This window comes from Callionymus lyra, chromosome 5 (assembly GCF_982586985.1).
Source record: "Callionymus lyra chromosome 5, fCalLyr1.hap1.1, whole genome shotgun sequence".
In the NCBI taxonomy this organism is placed as follows: domain Eukaryota; kingdom Metazoa; phylum Chordata; class Actinopteri; order Syngnathiformes; family Callionymidae; genus Callionymus; species Callionymus lyra.
This window is the reverse complement of record NC_141822.1, coordinates 19485126-19506838: the sequence shown is the minus strand read 5'-3', so window position 1 is coordinate 19506838 and position 21713 is coordinate 19485126. Positions and strand designations below refer to the sequence as shown.

General features: G+C 38.6%; 4 protein-coding genes across 4 annotated transcripts; 3 read left to right on the top strand and 1 right to left on the bottom strand.

Annotated features, from left to right (window-relative positions):
• Positions 1 to 100: 100 nt before the first annotated feature.
• Positions 101 to 2712, top strand: gpn3 (GPN-loop GTPase 3). Its single transcript, XM_087791353.1, has 8 exons — positions 101 to 260; positions 395 to 503; positions 649 to 816; positions 1777 to 1901; positions 1974 to 2089; positions 2203 to 2299; positions 2375 to 2503; positions 2588 to 2712. Exons 1-8 carry the CDS (start codon positions 213 to 215, stop codon positions 2651 to 2653), a joined length of 858 nt encoding a protein of 285 aa, XP_087647479.1. The 5' UTR covers positions 101 to 212; the 3' UTR covers positions 2654 to 2712.
• Positions 2713 to 2919: 207 nt separating this feature from the next.
• On the top strand, positions 2920 to 5927 carry arpc3 (actin related protein 2/3 complex, subunit 3). Its single transcript, XM_087791350.1, has 7 exons — positions 2920 to 3028; positions 3328 to 3427; positions 3675 to 3751; positions 4740 to 4808; positions 4887 to 5013; positions 5091 to 5185; positions 5711 to 5927. Exons 1-7 carry the CDS (start codon positions 3023 to 3025, stop codon positions 5771 to 5773), a joined length of 537 nt encoding a protein of 178 aa, XP_087647476.1. The 5' UTR covers positions 2920 to 3022; the 3' UTR covers positions 5774 to 5927.
• A 59-nt stretch (positions 5928 to 5986) lies between these two features.
• LOC148079689 (ubiquitin-conjugating enzyme E2 G1-like) lies at positions 5987 to 9850 on the bottom strand. The gene is made up of 6 exons (XM_087791352.1): positions 9658 to 9850; positions 9314 to 9416; positions 7190 to 7287; positions 6901 to 7079; positions 6723 to 6833; positions 5987 to 6662 (listed from the first exon to the last, which is right to left on the bottom strand). The coding sequence occupies exons 1-5, from the start codon at positions 9698 to 9700 to the stop codon at positions 6747 to 6749; spliced, it is 510 nt and encodes a 169-aa protein (XP_087647478.1). The 5' UTR covers positions 9701 to 9850; the 3' UTR covers positions 5987 to 6662; positions 6723 to 6746.
• A 54-nt stretch (positions 9851 to 9904) lies between these two features.
• Positions 9905 to 17265, top strand: brap (BRCA1 associated protein). The gene is made up of 14 exons (XM_087791349.1): positions 9905 to 10115; positions 10214 to 10405; positions 11094 to 11255; positions 11336 to 11486; positions 11567 to 11756; positions 13416 to 13529; positions 13625 to 13773; positions 14718 to 14793; positions 14874 to 15012; positions 15083 to 15192; positions 15252 to 15341; positions 15411 to 15514; positions 15821 to 15960; positions 16842 to 17265. The coding sequence occupies exons 2-14, from the start codon at positions 10327 to 10329 to the stop codon at positions 17072 to 17074; spliced, it is 1737 nt and encodes a 578-aa protein (XP_087647475.1). The 5' UTR covers positions 9905 to 10115; positions 10214 to 10326; the 3' UTR covers positions 17075 to 17265.
• Positions 17266 to 21713: the final 4448 nt, after the last annotated feature.

The window sequence follows — 21713 nt, the reverse complement described above, 5'->3', positions numbered from 1 at the left end:
GTGGTTAAACAGGTTGAAAAAAACTAGGTGCGATATAATTAAAACGGCAGTTCACATATAGACACTAGAGGGAGTAGTGAGCATTATTAGGAGCGCGCTGTTGCACGACCGAAGGAGGAGAAGAAGAGCCTGAGCTATCCTGGGCGCATGTTTGTTTTTTTTACTCTAAAGTAATTTTAAACTTAAACAAAGACATAATTGTTTTTTAAATCATGCCACGTTACGCTCAAATCGTAATGGGTCCCGCAGGTAGTGGTAAGGTAAGCGAATGGGACTTGAAAAAAACACATTAAATGTTGATTAAAGTGTTAGCAAAATGCTAAGGCGTGTGGTGCGTTCAGATGTAAACACAAGCATGTAGTGCTATGTTTTGATGTGTATAAATACTTTTCAGAGTACCTACTGTTCCACAATGGTCAAACATGCCGGGACCTTAAACCGCTCGGTTCAGGTGGTCAATCTGGATCCAGCTGCTGAGCACTTTGACTACCCTGTGCTGGCAGGTGAGTCTTGCTGGGAAATAATCTGGATTATTATCACAATCACTTTTATGATCTGATAGCAAATGGATTAGTTGATAATAGTTAATATAGTAGTCCAGGCTTGTATTTTCACATGTAATGCTCAAACCTTTGTTTTGGTTTCCAGACATCCGAGAACTCATCCAGGTGGACGATGTGATGGAGGATGACTCTCTTCGGTTCGGTCCAAACGGAGGGTTGGTCTTCTGCATGGAATACTTTGCCAATAACCTCGACTGGCTGGAGGAAAGTTTGGGTCACATGGAGGATGACTACATCCTCTTTGACTGCCCAGGTGGGAACTGCAGTTGTGGTCCCAACACAACCGCTTGAATCTACATCACTAAACTATCACACTGTCACTGTTATAGCTTTTCTAAGAAAGGAAATAAGTTACTTAACAAAGTTCCACAAACATTTTTCATTTGAGTATTTGCCAACATATAATGTATGTTTGTATATATACCTACTACGGGAAAGCTTGGCTTGTATCAATCAAATCATTATTTCATGGAAACTTTTTGGTTATCCATTATTTTCACTGTAAGGTTGGTCTCCCCAATTATCATCTGGATCCAGGTATTTTTTTGAAGTATTTTAAGTATCTTACTCGTTTAGGGATCTTGTGCAAGTATCAGTATATTAAGCTTACTTCTACCAATTATATTGTAAATGCTAAATAGGTATTGAATCATGGAGATAAAATAAATTAAGCACAATAATATTATTCGGAGAGGGTAAATGGATGGATGATGACAGTCATCCTCTGAACACTGACATCAGTGAACAGAGAAGCAGATGAAGTGAACGAATGTTCCTCCCCAGATGCAACACTAATAGACTCAGGGACTCATTCATTCCTCGTGTTATTAGACTTTATAACTCTGAGTTTGGGGGCAGGAGTGGAGAGAAAGGATGATGTTATTCTATGTTAATCTTTGTATCCTTTTCTTTGTGTTATTTCATTTGATCTATGTTCTCTATATTTGCACTTTGTCATCCATTGCACTTTGTCCTTTTTATTTGTTGCTTGTTTTTATGAAACCATTGCTTGCTGTGAACTGGAAACCCGATTTCCCGAAGGAAATCTTTAGAGGGATCAATATAGTCCATTTTACTATTGATAATTGATCGGTATTGCCAGATCTGAAAAGAAAATGTCAGGAAACATATTCGGCCCATTAGTCCATATTGTGGAGTAAAAAAAAAAAGGCAAATCTTTTGACCTGTTGATTTTTTTTTTTTTTTTTGGAAGGTCAAATTGAACTCTACACACACCTCCCTGTCATGAGACAGTTTGTAGATCAGCTCCAACAATGGGAATTCCGTGTTTGTGGGGTCTTCCTGGTTGACTCACAGTTCATGGTGGAGTCTTTCAAGGTACATTTTTTTCCCCTTTGTTTTAAAACCATGTTTGTGCTTAACGTCTCTCCGTTCTTGACTAAACTACAGTTTATCTCTGGAGTCATGGCTGCTCTGAGTACTATGGTGTCATTAGAGATCCCTCAAGTTAACATCATGACAAAGATGGATCTTCTCAATCCTAAAGCCAAGAAGGAAATAGAAAAGTAAGTTACCTTTTTATTTACTAATATTGTCATGCCAACCCATCGCAGAGTACACATTATTTTGCTCGTGTTTTTGGATTATGGGATGAAGCCAACCTCCCCTTTTTGATCAGGTACTTGGATCCAGACATGTACTCTATGATGGATGACAGCTCGGATTCTATCAGAAGCAAGAAATTTAAGAAACTAACAGCAGCCATCTGTGGCCTCGTGAGTGTTCTCTACAGTTTTGCAGCAGTGATTGTCGTGTTGTGTTAAAATTGAGGATTATATTTGTCTTACCAGATCGATGACTACAGCATGGTTAGATTCCTGCCTTTTGACCGGCTTGATGAAGAAGGAGTTAACATCGTACTTCAGAACATCGATTTCTCTATACAGTACGGGGAAGACCTGGAATTCAAGGAACCAAAGGTAATATATGAAGGCACTTAAATATTTATTTAAGTAGGTCACTGACATATTATTAGTTTTATTCATTTAAATTTTTCGCCACAGGAGACTGCAGAGGACCCCGACAACGTGAACTATGATGAGATTTTCCAGGACAAAGCAGGGAGCTGAAGATGATCTTCATATTTCGGTTCACACTTAGAGTTTTAAATTAAATATGAATACAGACATCATGTTCCCACGACTCCTTCACTCAAGTATTTTGTTGAACATCGATAAAACATCATGGTTTCATTCATATATATTTTTACGTTAATTGTTTTGTTTTATTTAACAGTTGTCACTGATATATTTTTAATAAAAATATATATATTTTGAAGCGACTTTTCCGCGTCTTCTTCTGTAGCGCCCCCGTGTGTCCGCTAGAAGAGTTTCTTTCTGTGGCCACTTCCTGTTTAGCTAAAGGGTGGGACAGGCGGAAGCAGCATCTTTCTGTGCAAATATTTCCTATCCTCAGCAGTAGAATAGATATCTAACAACATGCCGGTGAGTACGCCGTCTTTTCGAGTGTCTCTGACGATTAAATACGTTAAATGCTCAGGAATAAGACGAGAAGCTCTGGAGAAATCCGGGTTGACTAGTTAGCTTAGCAAGCTAATGCTGTAGCATTTTCCAGCTCAGTATTATTGCTACATTGAAACCAAATGTTAAGGAATAACAACTGTGTTGCAGATTTAAGACGTTTTTACTTTTCATACGTACTGAATATAACAATGAGGGTGAACATGGTAACATATGCTGATCTATCGTCGGGTTTATGTACGTGTCATCAACTCTGTCTCCAGGCGTATCACTCGAGTTTGATGGTTCCTGACACCAGGCTGGTGGGTAACATGGCTCTGTTGCCCCTTAAAACCCAGTTCAAAGGACCTGCCCGAGGAGATGGTGAGACTGCTCAGTGGACCACACACACGAAGCTTATTTTAGATGATACTTCCTCTTTATGACCTGTTAAATGTCCAGTCAATAGAATCTTTTTTACTCGTATTTAGTTCCTTACACACACTTGTCTCACTTCCATTTATGGTCAACTACAGTTCATATAACAGAGATTAAATTTTAATACAAACCTGTCTGCCGATATATTACGCAAGTAAAGATATATTTTTAAGCTTTTTTTTTCTTTTTCCAGGTATTGATTCTGACATCATTGATGAAGCCATCTACTACTTCAAGGCCAACGTTTTCTTCAAGAACTATGAGATCAAGGTAATAAATTCTAATTCTTAAGATTAAAAAGAACGACGCATGTAAAGCACACTGGCTTTATTTGTTTTCAGTTAGACCCCTTAGTTTCTGCTCTAAGAAGGCTGCGATGGAGTGAATTCCTTTTCATGCCTGAACGTGCCTCACAGAACCAAGTTGCTTGGATTCAAACTATGCAACATGTCAATGTTCAAAACGATTATATACACGTTTTAAAAATTGATTTTAATCCCTTATTTTTTTTTCCATACTAAATTAGCATAATCTAGGTGAATTAAGTGTTATTTTTAATTTCCTAATTATTTTCATTTCCTTCTAAAACTTGATTCTATTAAAGTTTCACTGATGCTTTTTAAAAAATGTATTTACATTTGGTTCATACATTTGTTTAGTTCAGTTTAGTTTAGTGGTGGGAAATTAAATCCCTTATTATGCACTACATTTTCTACAGTGACTGTTTTGAGGGGCCATCGAGCTAAATATAAAGGAGGGAAAAGCCTTAATATAATGGAAACACAAAAGATTGAAAAGGAGGCATCCTACATATAAAATAGACAAAGTAAATTGAGTGAAAGATGAACTTTATTGATTCCTCTGGAGGTCTCCTTTGGGAAGTATTTTTGTTGAATTACCATTTTATTGTAACTTTTTCATCTGATGTTTCTTTGTTTAACCTTCACTCAAACCCTAGAGAAAATATATATTCACAAATGATACAATATATATACATTTTTTTAAACCTTTATTCATATTAAAGTTGACGAGTCATTAATAATATAAGTGAATACAAAATTAAACTTTGTTTCCACACAGTCTCTGCGTCTGATTTAATCCCACTAATAATAGATGGATATATAAAACTATCTATTATTAGTGTGATTAAATCAGACACATGTGACTGGTCTAAATGACCTTTCTCAAAAATAACTTGTAATAAAGTTTTACCCTACCTACCCTAGACACTGTGACCATTTACTCTGATTTGTTTCAGAACGAGGCAGACAGGACTTTAATCTACGTCACACTTTACATTTCCGAATGCCTAAAGAAGCTACAAAAGGTATGGGGTCATATTTGTCCAGCACATTTAAAATAAATGCTTCTCATCCTTGACATCATTTTGCTTTGTGTCGTGTAGTGCAGTTCCAGGGGTCAAGGGGAAAAGGAAATGTACACACTGGGTATCACCAACTTCCCCATTCCAGGAGAGCCAGGCTTCCCCCTCAATGCAATGTATGCTAAACCTGCAAACAAGCAGGAAGATGGTGAGTCTGCTTTAACTTTTTTTATTTAAACCCATTTTCTATTACAATTTTCTTAACCTATTACTAACATCTTACAGAGACGATGAGGGCTTACCTTCAGCAGATCCGACAAGAGACCGGCTTGAGACTATGTGACCGTGTGTTTGATCCTCAAACCGACAAGCCCAGCAAGGTAAGATGTTCTTAAGTGCAACATACTAATTGTTGGCTTATCAGGATAAGATATCTAACACCATCTTTTTATTTGGTGTTTCAAAGTGAGCAACATTTTATCAGACCGACACAGATATTTAGCTTACATTTCCATGGTTCAAAAAAAAGAAACAAAACTGCAGCACGACTGGAAAGTTTCTGCCTACAGTGATCAGTTACTATCAAACGACGTTTACGAAAGTGAAACAGTGCAATAGTGATGAAATCATGGTCAGCCAGGAGTTGCGTGATTCTATTGTTGGGAGAAATTATACAACCCATCTCCTACTGACAGATCCTATCACACTATATCAAAATCAGGTGAATTGTCCTCTACAATTGTGATGTTTTCCAACAGAGGGCACTCTTATTTTGGCAAAAAAAAAATCATTTTTACCGAAGCTAATCCAAAACAGAGGCAGTGGCACACACTTATTTGTCGCTTCTTTCTGCATCATTTAGACAAACAAATTTTTATTTTGTGTGTGTTGAACTCTGTTTGCAGTGGTGGGTGTGTTTCGTCAAGAAGCAGTTCATGAACAAGAGCCTGTCGGCGCCCGGGCAGTGATCTTGCAGGGAGGAGGTCCGGATGATCCTTCAGGGTTGAGCAGCAAGTGGTCACCTTTTGTGAGGGAAGATTTTATATTTTTTGAGTTCAAGGGGTAATGTGCGATCGTGTTGAGCTGGCGCTTAATTCAATAAAGAAAAATATTAATACTGGAGTTATGTTGATTTATTTCAAAAGAAGGATGCAGACTAAACATGAAGAAAAACCACAATGCAGTGATTTGACGTCACAAATGATTTATTTAGAATAAAAATAGTGAGAACTTTAGTTTGTGTAGCATCTCTTGTCGCTGCAGTCTTGAGAGGAATGTATCCCAGCACCGGTCTTGAACATCAGAATCGAACTGCTCAACAGTCACAAGCCTTATTATGGTTAAACTAAAATGAAAGTTGCATTTTAGTGGAAGAGGTTGAGTGGAGGAAGAGGTAAAGTATAAATATTAAAACACCTTCGTTTTAATTATTTACATTAAATCCCAATCCATTTTCTTCACCTGCAAAATTAATCTTTTTTTGTTCTTTGGTTTAAATCAATTAAACCTGCAGGTGACATTCTGACAAGAGTGTTCCATCACACACTAAAGGCAGTGATAAACTGAATTCTCCTCAAGTGCACTTCACTTTCAATGGCCTGTAACAATGTGAGAAGGAAAGAAAACAAAAAACATTTTCATTCCCTCCAAGTGCTGGTGATTCAACGCGTCTTCTTGGCTCAGTGTTGCAAAACACAGGTAGAGGCGGTAAAGTAACACCATAAATAGCTGAGGTGTTTTTTTTTTTTTAGAAATTGAATTTATAAATAAGACTGGTGACAAATAAAAAATATTCATAGCCAAGCATGCAGAAGAAGTCTGTTGCTCTTCTATGCAGCCATCCTGATTTGTTCCAACCTGAAGAGGGACATTATTTATTAGTTAAAGTCAAAATCTGAACACTTAAAAATAACTTACTATAGAGGTGGTTTCACGTCGACCTCAATCAAACGCCATCTCCTGACTTTTCCTCACACAGCGTGCAACTTTCTTCTTAAAAAGTCCTCTAGGATCCTCTCGCCACTCTTTCTGCAACAGATTTAACCGGAAAATCAGTCGTTTTAATCGAGTCTCACTTGGCTCGCGGACGACTTACCGCGGCGTCCACGTTGGCGGGAGAGTCGCTGTTAGGATCTGCCAACATGGAGATGACGCTGATCATGATGGTCTCCACGGTGTGGATCGGCAACCAGCGCTCTTCGGGCTTCTCGTATCCGTATTTGTCCTCGCCGGGTTCATGCAATATCGAAATGCACACGTCACCATTTTTGGCAACTGGAACAAACAAAAAAAGTTGGAGACAAGTTTAGTGATTATTAGGTGTGTCCTCCATTCTGAGAAGGATATTTAGTAGGAAGTTGAACCCCCAAAAAAGATGTACTTACCATTAGGATGCCAGATTTCTGTCATGAACTTCATTTTGGGAGGTTTTAGTGGGTAGTCACGAGGAAATGTAAGAATTGCTTTAAAGAATCCACCCTCACTGAAAATAAATCAGCACATAGCATTTGTATTATTCATATTATTTAATGTTAAGACAACGTTAAAACAGGGGTTCTGGAGATGTGTAGCGATAAGAGGTGAGAGGAAAGTACGAAAATGTATGATGCAGGGGAAAAAAAAAAAAGGAAAACTTAATTTAAGTGTTTTTTCTAAATAAAAAAAGTGGATTTAAGTGTCTGTTAAATAGATCTTGAATATTTACATCTGAAAACATAACTACACCCCCCCTGCTGTGATTAGTCAAGCAACGAGGTTTGTCACCGCACGTCATCAATCCCGGAAGTCTCCACCTCCAAGTGACTCATTGTATAAACAAAGCAGGGTGTGTTTAAATCTTGCTGGAGGAGGAGTGAAGCACATAATTGCGTAACAATTCTCACAACTTCTCATTCGCTGAGATTTCAGACAGAGGAACAATTTATAAAGTAACAACTTCAAAACATGATGATGAACAATTAAAACATGCAAGTGAGTTGGGTTTTCACATTAGCAGCCTCTCCAGTAGCTCCGCAGCAATAATCAATAACTTTGTTTTTATTAATCATTTTTATTATAATTTTTACGCTGGATACTTTTGAACTTGGAGAGAATTGTCTTGTTAACTCAAGAGAGGATATGCTGTCACTGAAGTCACAAGCTGGAGATAGTCATGATATCCCGATCGAACTTCAGCGCGGTATCGTGGATGTAGAGCCGGCAATAGAATAAAAGGCTAAGCTAACGGACAACCGGAGACTTCACCGACCATCGACCCCCACGATCACGATGGGGAACATCAATATCACTGACAGATGAGATCGACGAGCTGTCTGCCCTCAACAACCAGCGGATCTACCGAGTGAGCAGCTTGTTGATCTTCACAGAGACGTGGCTCACTCAGATGACTCCACAAGCCAACGCGGACCTGCCGAGCTTCACCTCACTCCAGGTACAACAATGTACTTCGGTACCTCGGTGGACTTCAAGGTGTCAAGGTGCTTAACTGCTGAAGACCTGCGCTGCTGCACTAGCTTGAGCCGCTCCAGCATGTCTTCAACCTCAGTCTACGGCTGGGGAAAGTACCAACCCTGTGGAAGACTTCCTGTATCGTTCCAGTCCCGAAAAAGATCCGGCCGAACGAGCTGAACGATTACAGACCAGAGGCACTGACTTCGCAGCTGATGAAGACACTGGAGCGGCTGGTCCTAAAACATCTTAGGCCACAAGTCCAGCACGTGCAAAACCCCCTGCAGTTTGCCTACCGGCCAGCAGTTGGTGTAGAAGATCCTTCACCTCCTGCATCGGACATACTCCCACCTGGATAAAGTTAGCGGCTCAGTGAGGATCCTGTTCCTGGACTTTTCTAGTGCCTTCAACACCATCCAGCCCACTCTGCTGCAGGGCAAACTGACACGGATGCATGTGGACCTTGTTTTGGTCTCCTGGATTTTGGAACATCTCACTGATCGACCACAGTATGTCAGACTGAAGGACATCACGTCTGATACTGTGGTGTGCAGTACAGGAGCACCTCAGGGGACAGTACTTGCCCCTCTCCTCTTCACCATATATACTTCAGACTTAGGCTACAACTCGGAGCTGAGTCTCGTCCAGAAGTATGATGACGACACTACCATTGTTGGATGCATCAGGGACAACAGCGACGACGAGTACAGGAGACTGATACTCAACTTTGTGGAGTTAGAGGAAGTATTACGAAAACATGAGTATTCCAGCATTTCCACATCGTTATGAGCTCCTCTACAAAAATCCCTCAGTCGTGATGGTTTTCTTCTACTTCTACCAGGTATGTTCATCCCTAATAGTATTTCTCAAATATCTCCAAACCATGATTGATCTTCCAAGAGTTGATCTACCAAAATCTCAGCATAAACTTTCCCCAAGCATGACTCTTTTCCTGAAGCAGATCATTCATTTTTAAAAGAAAGCGGCTTTATTTGTGTTTGTTTTCCATCGATTGGTAAAAATCTTAAACTTTATTTCTAGTTTAAAAAAAAGTCACTTACAACGGCGTGTCCTGAGGTCCAATGACGACCACCTCCCATTTAAAGATGTTATCATCGTCGACAAGACCGGCGGAAAATCCATCCACTGGATTCTTATTCAACTCTGTTAAGATATGAAAAAAAGAATAAATTATTTAAATGATATAAAAGGTTGACGATCGGAACTTATGAGTCAACAACTGTCAAGTCTGTGCTAACAGCTACGCACGATGCCGACTGACGCGACACCCAAAGTGTTAGCTTTCATAAAAAAAATACATCTTTAGTTTAAAGTTAAACAGGTTATTTCACAACAATTTTTTAACCCGCAATGATTCATTTTTGACAAAACACTTCGACTTTACCTGCCAGTTGTTTTCGGAGTAGTAAGGACGACTGCTTGGTCATTTTTTATTAAACGATTACTTCTAAAAGGGAAAAAAAAGGCTATTATTTAAGGTATGAGCAACGATGTTTAAAATGGAATCGAACACGGATCCTGTCGTTGTTAAAAGAAAAAAAAGAACGTCGTCCACGTTTTTGTTCTCCTCTAGTGGATGTGACGTCATGGACTCTTCGGAACTGAAATTCCCCTTGAACGGGTTCTGATAGAAAAGGGTTCGCCTTCCCGTCTTGCATTCGTCATGGATCTCGTCATGGATCGTTACTCCTTCAATATAAAGTTTGCTTTTTCGCCATTTTGTTGACAGCCTTTAGAATCATTTACCTTTTATGGTTCACGAGCTGCCATTGAAGACCAATGTTGACATAATAAGTGGGGAAGAAAAGTGGATTTATCGAAGGGATTCTTTAAACAAAAGAGGTAAGTACAACCACTGCGTGTATTTCTTACTTAATATGCATTTATTCCACTTGTTTTCTGTCTTTAACTATTACTCAATATCAATGTTGTCTTCACAGGCTCCTGCTAACACGCTACTCTGAGCTAGCATCAGGCTAACGTGCTAGCGGACTAGCTAGCTGTTAGCACAACACCTGATTCCGGGTTGAAAGTTTGCTTCGGCTTCATACACATGAGTGTGTCCCTGGTTGTGATCCGTGTGGAGCTGGCCGACCAGTCTCCTGCACCCGCCAACTTCCAGTATTCAGCAGGTTAGTGGGAGAAAAGTAGACGTTGTTGTTGTTAGCTTAGATGCTAACTGTTTATACTAGCCCACGCACCACTTTAAAAACAACAATGTGAGGACATGTACTTTAATATAAACGGTGAAGATAACTGGGAAAGTAAGTTGCCTTGTCATGTCTTGGTTATTGACAAGTAAGTCAGTGAGTAAAACTATAAAAGTGATCATCTATTGATGTTTCTGATGGTGAACTTTAAGGATATTTGTTTCAGGACTTTTTTTCTGTCCCTATTGAATACTTTCGAAAATATAGGTTTTATATCACATTTCATAATTAAATGTATTTAAAATGTAATATTACACAATAAAATAGCCCCTTTCTTTCTTGTTATGATGGCATGGTGTAACTTCATTTCCTTATTTATATATGTTTTATATTTTTAGTTAAAAAAATATTGGAAAATGATAAGCAACCAAAATACTGCCTAAACATCATCTCCTTCTTCCTTTCATAGTTGGTTTTAAAGCACCTTCTATTATTCCGCCACTCCCAACAGTCACAGTTTATAATGTGGTCTTAAGAGAATCTAATTGTCAACCCCTGATGTATTCTCTAAGTGGATTTCAACCACTGACACAATACACTTAGCAAATGTGGAAAAGTTCTGGACATGCTCCAAGGGTGAGGTTTATGAGTACTGTCTCTGTCTGTACAGCTGCTGGGATGTCTGAGGAGGAACTTCAGGATAAATCTTTGGTTCTGGCCAAGCAGGCCCTGAGCAAGAAGACTGATCTTGAGCGTGCAGCAGTGCTCCACCAACACATCGGCAGTAGAGCGATGGGAGACATGGTGATCGAGACGTTTGTCCCTGAACCAGGTATGTAATTATAAAAGTACAAGTGGATATTTTTAATACCATCATGTTTGACTGTACATTTCCTTTTTTTTGGCCCTCAGGGAGCAGCAATGACTCAGACGGTCCTTCAGATCAACAGGAAGATTCCCAAGGTGGTGCAGCATCCAAACCACTACCGGAGGAGATCTCATTTTATAGTGGGAACCCATGTGTTGAGATCATCCATGGCATCATGCACCTCTATAAGACCAAGTGAGTTTCATGACATCCTGCTGAATACATCTCTGTTTGATGATTCTCATGTCAAGTGTCAATTTTTTCTTTCCATGTAGCAAAATGACATCCTTGACTGACGACGTTTGCCGCAGTACCATGGTGTGTATCCTGGCTGTCCCCGCCACTATGACCAGCCACGACCTCATGAAGCTCATGGCTCCTTTCAATGACGTCATGGAGCACATGAAGATCATACGGGACTCCACACCTAACCAGTATATGGTTCTTACTAAGTTCAGCACCCAGGTACAGTAGATATTCTTTTTCATGGAGACCAGAAGGAATACGTAATTGGATTTGACATTTCTTATACAAAACATGTATTGACTGATAATTGTTGCCAAGATGTAGGTCTAGAGACAATTTAAACTGTTCTTGTGAAGTTATATTTGGGCTAAGATTGGACTTTTTTTATTTATTCTTATCCACATCGCAATGTAGTATGCATATCGCAGAGGCTGCCATTAGAAGTAATAAAAAAAATAAACTCTTAAGCTAACTCTACAGTAGATGGATGGATCAATGGATGAATCGATGGATCCCCGGATGAGAAATGATTTTGTAAAGCAGCAATAAAACATCTATCATCCACAACATTCACAAATACATGTAAACAAAAACATTCAAATTAATACAAAATGTATAAAAAGAGATAAATAAATAATGCCATAAAAACAAAGTTCAAAGTACATGTTAGATGGCGGCAGAGAAAATGGGGACCGAGATGAACTGCCTTTCATATACAGTTGCACTCAAAATTATTCAACCCCCACTGCAAATAAGGTTTATTGGCAAAATATAAAAAAAATAGCAACTACTGGCAATAAAGAAATCAAATAAGAACAATTCAATGGCTTAACACAACTAATATTAAAAGCGGTTTCTCCAAATGTAACACAAGATGACACTTTTAATGACCACTGCGGAGTCAGAATTATTCAACCCGCTGAATAGCATTCCTCATGAGAGTAGATATTTGCAAATCTGGTGTGGTTTCAAGCTCCTCTGATGCAACCAATAAAGGTCTTCATTAGTTGCATCAGGTGTACTTGAGCTAGAACACCTCAAATACCTAGACTGTTGATGGTGATGTTGTATTGCATGTTAGTCAAGAGAATTGTCAACAAAGTTAATAGAAGAGATCATTGCCTTGTATAAACAAGGAAATGGTTACAAAAACATAGCAAGGACACTGAAAAGTATTACATTTGCTGTGTTGAATAATTTTGAAACTGCAGTGCTCATTAAAAATGACATTTTGTGTTGTATTTGTAGAAATGACTTTTTATATTAATTGTGTTGAGCTATCTAAGTTGATCTTGATTTTTTTTTTTATTGCAAACAGTTTCAAATGAGTACATTTTGCCAACAAACCTTGTTTGCAGGGGTGGTGTTGAATCATTTTGATTGCAACTGTATAGATGTCACAGTACACACTAAAAATCTAAATACAACTGGCTACTCGAATTGAATATGTAAACATTTTCACTTATTAATTCAAGCAAAAAAATAAATTGATTAAGATTTTAAATTTTTGCACTGTACTTTGTGTGAGATGTTTATAATGATTTGTTATATTGTTCATCGCAGGTGTGTTCTGTAGTGCTTTGTCATTTAAGTCTCCTTTTCAATTTCAATAGTTGAATAAATATTCAACAAAAAAACTTGCAATGTTGGTTAAAATTAAGAAAGAAAAAGGATAAAAAAAAATTCCCAATAATTCAGTCGTACTTTGGGTTGTAATTTTTAATTTAATTGTTGTCTCAAATTCAGTCTCTAGTCAAACTATCCCTATGTTATATTATCTTACTTTTGCCTTAAAAAAGCCTGAAACAAGACTAATAATATATTCACAGGAGTAGTGAATTTATATCTATAACAATGTCTCTTTCTTTCTCACTTCAGGCAGATGCAGACAATTTTTATCAAAGCTGCAATGGCCGCCAGTTTAACTCTATTGAAGATGCCGTGTGCCAGCTCGTCTACGTGGAGCGAGCTGAGGTCATAAAATCAGAACAGGTATCGGTTATCGTCATCAAAAAATGCCTTTTGAATTGAGTTGATTTAACTTGCTTTCTTCCCACCACACAACCTAAGTAATGTTTTTGTTCTAGGGTGCCAGTTTACCTGTGATGGAGCTGACCGAGCTGCCAAAGTGCACCGTGTGTTTGGAACGTATGGACGAGTCGGTCAATGGTGTCCTCACCACCCTCTGCAACCACAGCTTCCATAGTCAGTGTTTGCAGCGCTGGGAAGACGCTTCGTAAGTTTCGTAACACACCTTTGCTCTGTTTGCATCAGCAAAGTGGTCTGATGCATAGAACACAAAATTATGTAAGGGTCTAGTTCTTTATTTACTCAGGATTTTGCAACTTGTCATTTTTCACTCAGCCGTCAAAACTGCTGAAGCATCTGCACAAATGCCACAATATATAACTATAATTTTGAACATTCGTGTCAATTTTGAACAATAATCTTTAACTGAAAATTTTCACTTGACTGCTTTTCGTCAGTGGGTCAGAGAGTTTTCTTACAGTTTACTGATGGACTATTTGAAGTTACCAGGAAGATTAAATAATAAATTGACCCAACAAGAGCCTTTCTTTCCTTTTGCGATTAAATGCACATGCTGAATTTGGCAATGGCGCAACCATAGACGATATAAAATATGAACATTACTGAACCGTTGTTTTGTATCCAATCTGTGGTCGGGACCATCTTGGTAATGGAGTCTTCAGGTTTAGACAGACTTTGTTAAAATAAATCTCTTATGCATCGCACATTTTATGGCATTGCAGTAACACTTTTATTACACTTGGGGGAACCAGAAACGAATGTTTTTTTTAATCTTGGTTATTTTTTTCAAACTAGCATTTCTGTCAAGGCTGTCTCTAATTAAAGAGTAAAATTATCCTCTGAAGAGATGTAGAACCCTGAAACAAATGTAATTAAAAATGATCGACAGAAGCTAAGACAATTTAATGAACTAATACTCTTGACCCTGCTCATGTTTTTAAAAACCTCTGGACAATGGCATCATGTGTACCACCTGACTCGGTGTCCTCTGGTTGTTTCGGTCAGCTTCCTATCATGTGGTCCGAGCTTTGTGTCTCTCCCCCCTGCATTCTCCTCTGTGACCCCGAAGCGCTACTTTGTGCATCCCGTGACAAAAGCCACTTGTGTTTTTTTTTTCTCTCCCATATTCAGGTGTCCCGTGTGTCGCTACTGTCAAACTCCAGAACCTGTCGAGGAGAACAAATGCTTTGAATGTGGCGTCCAGGAGGTACGTGACGTGTGACGCAAGGTCCAGACTCTCGTCATTTTCTTCCGCTGATGTCCCTTCGTGTGTCGCCTTTAAATTAGAACCTGTGGATTTGTTTAATCTGCGGACACATCGGCTGCGGTCGCTACGTGAGTCGACATGCTTACAAGCACTTTGAAGAAACCCAGCACACGTATGCCATGCAGCTGATGAACCAGCGGGTCTGGGACTACGCAGGAGGTTGGTTTACGTTGTTTAATGTGGAGTCACGGCAAATGATTTTTAACATTGACACGTTTTTTGCCCAAAGATAACTACGTTCATCGTCTGGTGGCCAGTAAGACCGATGGGAAGATGGTACAGTACGAATGTGAAGGAGACACCTGCCAGGAAGAGAAGATGGATGCACTTCAACTAGAAGTAAGTTAACGACCGAGTTCTGAACCCAAAACCAGTATTCATTGGTTCAATTTCCACAGTATTCGTACCTCTTGACGAGTCAACTGGAGTCGCAAAGGATTTATTGGGAGAACAAGATTCTTCACCTGGAGAAGGAAACCGCGGAGGAGGTAGATTTACTGACGTTTCCATTCCAGTGTTTGGCACATGTTGACAAATTCTTTGTTTGCTTGATGCAGAGGAACAACATGAAAGCCAAATTTAAGGAGACTTTGGAGCGCTGTGATAATTTAGAGCGGCGGCTCGGGGGATTGAGCAAAGACAAGCAAGGATTAGAGAAGAAGTAAGTGAGAACTTAATTCTCTCCTGTCAACGTTTCTGTCTCTGTGAAAAGTAAATTGTGATTAAAACTCTGAGCTATTGATCCACATAATGTCATGTTTAAGTCTGAATTTGAATATACGTTGTGTTAAAGTTTGCTGATGAAGCTTCATGAAGTCGTCTCATCATCGTTGGCTCCAAGTTTAAAATGTACACGAGTTGTTCATTTAGAATCGCTTTTCAACGAAATAGATCAGGGATGGAGTGGGCTCTGAAAATAATGAAACTGGTTCATGATACTTTAAAGTCTGTGTTACTGTGCGTTCAGGTGCTCGCAATTGAGCAGCAGGGTGACCAAGTTGAGTCAGGAACTACAGGAAGAGCAGGAGATGAATCGTTGTTTGAGAGACAATCAGACTCAGCTGCAATTTCATCTCACGGACGAGAAACGCAGATCGAAAGAAATCCGTGAGTACAGTCCTCGTTTGCTGTGTAATCATCATGACTGCAATATAACAAATCTAAAGACGTTAATCTATTTCACTGTTCTTTGTTGTTTAAATGTTGGCATTTAAAATAAGCATCATTAAGTGACCCATATAAAACAGGCTCACATGTTAAATTCTTATGTAATATCCGTTTAGCGTATTGTTATTGAAGTTGTCTAACCTAGTTTTTAAAGATCTTTTACCACCAACATTATACTATGTACATAGTTCAGGATAATCCCGATTATTTACACTTGCATTTGAATCTTTGAATTCTGGAATTAAAAAGTGACAAAGGGTTAAATGGAACCTTGTATTCACGATCATAAACTAGTGGCGTTTATTGGGAAGTATCTGGCGTTACGCATCACGATACATGGGACTATACGATATGTTGTGCAACTGTAGGAACAGAAATATATTTGTAGTACTGTGGAGAATTGTGTTGACTCTGTAGTTGCAGAATTTACAGACCACATGACCCTAAAATAAGTCAAAACTGCTTCCATTGGTTTTAAAACCAAAATATGTCCAAAAACATCTGCTTTAAAAGCTGCTGAGTCGACTGTATCCTCTCGTCCTCAGGTGGGTCTCGTGGGATTGTATGGTTCTTTTCACTGTACAGGGCATAATGAATGCAACACAATATTTATGATAAAATATGAGCTAATATGACACAGTGCCGTTGAATATCGATACAGCATCATGTAATTAAAGATGCAAATAAGGATTTTAAGTGTATAAATATTTTCTCACACGCACATATAAACATTTACGTTCCCTGTCACTCAGCCACCGAGGCAGATTTATTTACGTAGAATGAGTCACATTTTTCCTGAGGCAATTATTCTCCGGTTTCAGGCGAGGCAAAGGAAGAAACCATCAAGGATCTGCAAGAGCAGCTGAGAGACATGATGTTTTACCTGGACGCGAAAGAGAAGATCGAGAGTCTTCCTCCGGAGGAGCGCACCGAGATCCAGGAAGGAGAGATCAACATCGGAGAAGGCGAGATGAACGGCGCCGAGGGCGGCACAGAGGACGGCGCATCCAGTGGCCTCAGAGGCCGGAGGAGTCGTGGCAAGAGAAGGAAGTGAAACCGGTATTGAGAGTTCTGGTATTTAATCAGCACCATCACCTGCGCAAACTCCCCATTTGATGAAGAGAATGTTTTATAGCTTAATTTAATTGAAAGGTTTGAATGATCATGTGTCGTTGTTTAAGCGCTTGTCTTTTTCAATATTTATTTCATGTTTGTGTGACAGAAAAAATATATTTTCCCCAATGCTTAAAAGTCTCTTTTTGATTTGTTTACTCGTGTGTCAAACACATCCGCTGGACCAGGTCACTTTATGTGGTTCGCCCGAGGGTTTGCTGCAGGGGCGTGCGGCCAGGGGAGCTAGGTGAGGCAGTGCCTCACCTCTCATTGCGCAATCCATCACAAACCGCGTTCATTCATGCAATTGACGCGCGCCGGTTCCCGTATCTCTGAATGTCGCCAATATAATGCTCACAGATACGTTTATTTGTCTTGATTTTCCAAAGTCTGGCTGAAATCTTTAACCATAACCACCAGTGAAGAGGCACACACTGTGCTTATATTGACCCATTTAATACTCAATATTGATCTTTTCATCATAATAAACTTAAGGCTTTTTTTGCGTGAATCTAGAGGATGTAGACTAACATCCCACAAAATACCACAACAATTCAATATAGACTTTTTGCGAAACTGCTTATTTTTTTTAAACCATCTTCATATGATATTGTTAAAGATGACAGATTTAAGCTATAACTTGCATGGAGGTGAGGACATCAGTCTCATAAAATCATAGACATCTTTTATTTTACCCAAGTGTGGATGTGTGTGAGAAGAATGCTGATGAGATATGAAATAACTAGTAGCCAATTGAAAACCCCAGAAGGTTTATATATTTGTAAACCTGACATTAAAAGAGTCAGTGCCTCACCAGAATGTTTATGAAATATTCCATAAAAATATAGAGCTTAAAGAAATCAAGACGTGCTATGAAGGTCCTTCATTAGAGACATGAATTTAAGTGACCATCAGAGTTGTCATTATGAAGTTATTACACAATCTTTATTAAGAATTGCATGAAAATATTGATTTTTAAGATTTTTTTAAAAAAAAGTAACGAGTGTAGTTACATGGTCACCATCAGAGTTGTAATCTCAAAGTTATTACAAAAGAATTTCGAAATATTGCATGAAACTAAAGATTTTTTGGGAATTAACAGAACATTTTGTAAAAATTATGACATGTAGTAACATGATACGAAGGTCCTCCATAAGTGACTTGAATTTGGTGACCATCAGAGTTGTAATCACAAAGTTATTACAAAAGAATAATTAAATATTGCATGAAAATATAGATTTTTGGAGAATTAAGAGAACATTTTGCAAAAGTTATGAGTGTAGTAACTTGAAATGAAGGTCCTCCATAAACGACATGAATTTGGTTACCATCAGAGTTGTAATTACGAAGTTATTACAAAATGTTTATGAAAGATTGCATAAAAGTATAGATTTTAAAGGTGAATTTGAAAGATTAATGAGCGTAGTAACATAATATGAAGGTCCTTCATTAGTCACATAAATATAGTGACCAAATGACTTGAAGTTAAGGAGTTAAAAAGACACATTTAAAACAAATATTATGGATTTAATTAATTACTTGATTAATAGATACTTCTAATAAATGGAAAGATAGAGGTTGATGGGATCTGATACTCCCTGTAAACAATACTTTGCTATATATAAAATGTTCAACCAAGAGTGCAGCAACATTTGGCCCCTCATCTGAAAGGGGTTTAATGGTAAGGTTCAATCTCTCGTAGATGCCACTTGTGTGCCCTCTCTCTTCACCGCATGATTTGACATGGCAGCGATCCCTCTCTCCTTCCGTCTGACCTCACGTCCAGCCCTGCCTTCATTTCACTTGTTCCAGAACAACTTCTCCCAACTTCCCTCCACAAGGATCCCACTCAAGACTTCTCTCCGACTGTCTCTCCACCTTCGAAATTTTTTCCACACCCACACTGTCACGACCTCTCGCATCTAGCGGAGGCTGAATCACCAGCAAGCCGTAACACTCCATCCCTGCTCAATACAATCCCACTAAAAGCTCTTTAACAGCGTTATGCTTGACCAAAGATCAGCACTCTCCTGTGAAGACGACGTGTTGCTCCGCGAGTCCTGCAGAGCGAGTCTCGTCTAATCAACTCTTGGCTTCCCACAAGCCTCGAGTACCAAAGGTTCTTTCTGCCAGTGAGTTTATCTTCACCTCACTCCATCAGTCTGATGGTGCGTCTGACATTTGGTACAGTTGGTATTTCTAGACAAGGGCTGTCAGATTATGAGACATAATTGTGATTCAATAAAATGCTTCATTTATTTAAATCACATTAATCAAATTTTTGATGTTTCTGTTTGGAATTTGCTGAATTTTATTAAACCATGTTTTTTTTCTTGAGTTGTCGGGGTGAAACTGGGGGTCAGTCACACCCTGAAGTGAACATTGGTGGGTCTGATCCATTGCATTGGTTTTTTTTAGATGTGTAAACAAACTTTAATTTTATTTATTTAACTCTCTAGACAAAAGAACACAGCAATATTAATCCCCTGCTGGTGGAAACTAAACTAAAGGTTAACAGGCAACAACACTATCCCACTTTTTGAGAACTAAAATCTTCCTCAGGGGCCACATTTGAGCTGTGAATCTTGTGAGGGACCATCGAGTAAATAAAAAGGAGTGACCATCTCAATTAATACAATGAAATCAGTTAATAAAATCAAGCAAAATATGCTAAAATTGTTTGTTTTTAATCTCATTCATATAACTTTTTGAGGGCCAATAAATACTCACACGAATGACAAAAGACTAAAACAAGAATCCTATAGTCATATGTAGAGACAACAAATTAATAATATAAATAAATACAAAATAAAATTGTTACTTTCTTCATGATCTTTGACCTCACGAGGGCCACATAAACACAGCCTAAGGGCCACATTTTGTCAAGTTGGAAATGGTCTCAAATACAGCCGAGTTAAGGTAAAAAAAACTCAAATTGAAGGCTTTTGTTCATTGCTATGTTTATTATGGGATTAAGAAGAGAGATTAATTTGATCAGAATTCATGAATTCCTCAAGTTTTAAAACTCTTAACTTTTTTAAAGAAGAAATTAGTTTAATTTTTTTTTGAAAGTCAAAGTTTGTTCCCAATAAATAATAATCTTGCAATAACCTCTGTTTCATGTGTTTAAGCAGTTTCACACATTTACACCTCAAACTCAGACTTATTTTTGTTTGTACCCCCCATTCCACTGAAGGCGCTCGCTTCAAACACGAAAGAGAGATTTAAAAAAAAAAGGGAAGATTTGATCAAACAGACATTAGAGGTTTGATATCCCTGTGAGGTCGATCTGCCGGGTGCAGGTACCAAAGAACTCACATCTAACTGTACGCACCGAAAAATGAAGGATTTTCAAAGCTTAGAAAAGCAAACCTGAATTATTAAAAGTGCAGTTACGGATCAACACGGTCACTGACTCTAATGCTACCTTCGCGGACACCTTCAAAGCAGAGCCTCAAATAAATGACAAGACGGAAGGAGGGGGAGATAAAACAGAAACTCTTTGTTTAAAGTTTAATTGCTATCTGACGTCTGGCCAGTGGATTAACTTGTCCAACCTGGTTTGATTTTTTTTTGAGTGGAGCTCAAACCCTTTCTAGTGTCTGGGAATCTATCTGAGAGTTTGCTACTAATTAACCGGCAATTTTCTTTAGCAGTTTATTGAGCTGATGAAGTTTCATGAAACCGTGTCATTAGTTTCAGAGCCCAGTAGATGGCGCTCTTTATCTCCATTATAATTTAGATTGAACTTCTATCATATAGAAAACACACATCTTTTAAAAACTGAGGGCGTCACCTACTGGGCTCTAACAGTTATGACACTGTTTCATGAAGTCTTATCGATGGAGATTGCAAAAATGGGGAACACCACTCCTCCATCTTTAGACTAAATTCAATCAGTTTGGTATCAATTTATCTCGCTTTTGATGGGAAAAGATACCAATTTGAACAATGACATCAAATTTTAGATAAGCTTGAAACGCCAATTAAAACATATTAAGTTTATATTTTTAGAAAGTTTTGTTTCGTCATTGGACCAACACAGAACGGAGGATAGTGTATAATCTGGCGCCTGTTGCTGCAGGAGAGGTGGCATGTCTGATTTTATTTTGAAACTTGTTTTATTTGTCCTTCCTGAGTTCCACGGCGCCTGTTGTTGCTCTCACAGCAGCTGCAGCTCGTCATGCAATCTCCACCTCGGCAGCAGAGCTTAAAGCCACCTCTCCTGCAGCAACAGGCGCCAGATTATAATCATCACTCCCTGGTATGTACGGTCTCTACGACCCCCTCTTAGATTACTGTTCTATCTTGTTTTTTGGTGGTTTCGTCCTCCTTGTGCCTGCTTTTTGTCGCTTTTTTTGCCTGTTGTTTGCATCTGAACTCGGGTCCACCTCTAGTCAAAACTTCCCACCTTGCCATTTTTTTGTGGCCCTTACAATTTAAAGTGATTGAACAGCTTTTTATTATATTTTCCATTTCCAATTCTCTACTTCCGAGTCTACTAAATGTGATTTTGTTTTTGAATCTGTCTAGTATAATATAAGTAGAACTACAGTCTCTCTCTTACTTGATATTTTGTT

Coding starts and splice junctions, on each gene's coding strand:
- LOC148079689 (XM_087791352.1), bottom strand. CDS start 9,700: ATGACCAAGCAGTCGTCCTTACTACTCCGAAAACAACTGGCAG. Junction 9,417..9,657: donor ACTCCGAAAACAACTGGCAG/GTAAAGTCGAAG, acceptor ATATCTTAACAG/AGTTGAATAAGAATCCAGTG. Junction 6,834..6,900: donor CCGCCAACGTGGACGCCGCG/GTAAGTCGTCCG, acceptor AATCTGTTGCAG/AAAGAGTGGCGAGAGGATCC.
- gpn3 (XM_087791353.1), top strand. CDS start 213: ATGCCACGTTACGCTCAAATCGTAATGGGTCCCGCAGGTAGTGGTAAG. Junction 2,300..2,374: donor CAGCAGCCATCTGTGGCCTC/GTGAGTGTTCTC, acceptor TTGTCTTACCAG/ATCGATGACTACAGCATGGT. Junction 2,504..2,587: donor TGGAATTCAAGGAACCAAAG/GTAATATATGAA, acceptor TTTTCGCCACAG/GAGACTGCAGAGGACCCCGA.
- arpc3 (XM_087791350.1), top strand. Junction 3,752..4,739: donor TCAAGAACTATGAGATCAAG/GTAATAAATTCT, acceptor GATTTGTTTCAG/AACGAGGCAGACAGGACTTT. Junction 5,014..5,090: donor TGCAAACAAGCAGGAAGATG/GTGAGTCTGCTT, acceptor AACATCTTACAG/AGACGATGAGGGCTTACCTT.
- brap (XM_087791349.1), top strand. CDS start 10,327: ATGAGTGTGTCCCTGGTTGTGATCCGTGTGGAGCTGGCCGACCAGTCT. Junction 13,530..13,624: donor AGGTCATAAAATCAGAACAG/GTATCGGTTATC, acceptor TTTTTGTTCTAG/GGTGCCAGTTTACCTGTGAT. Junction 15,193..15,251: donor TGGATGCACTTCAACTAGAA/GTAAGTTAACGA, acceptor CAATTTCCACAG/TATTCGTACCTCTTGACGAG.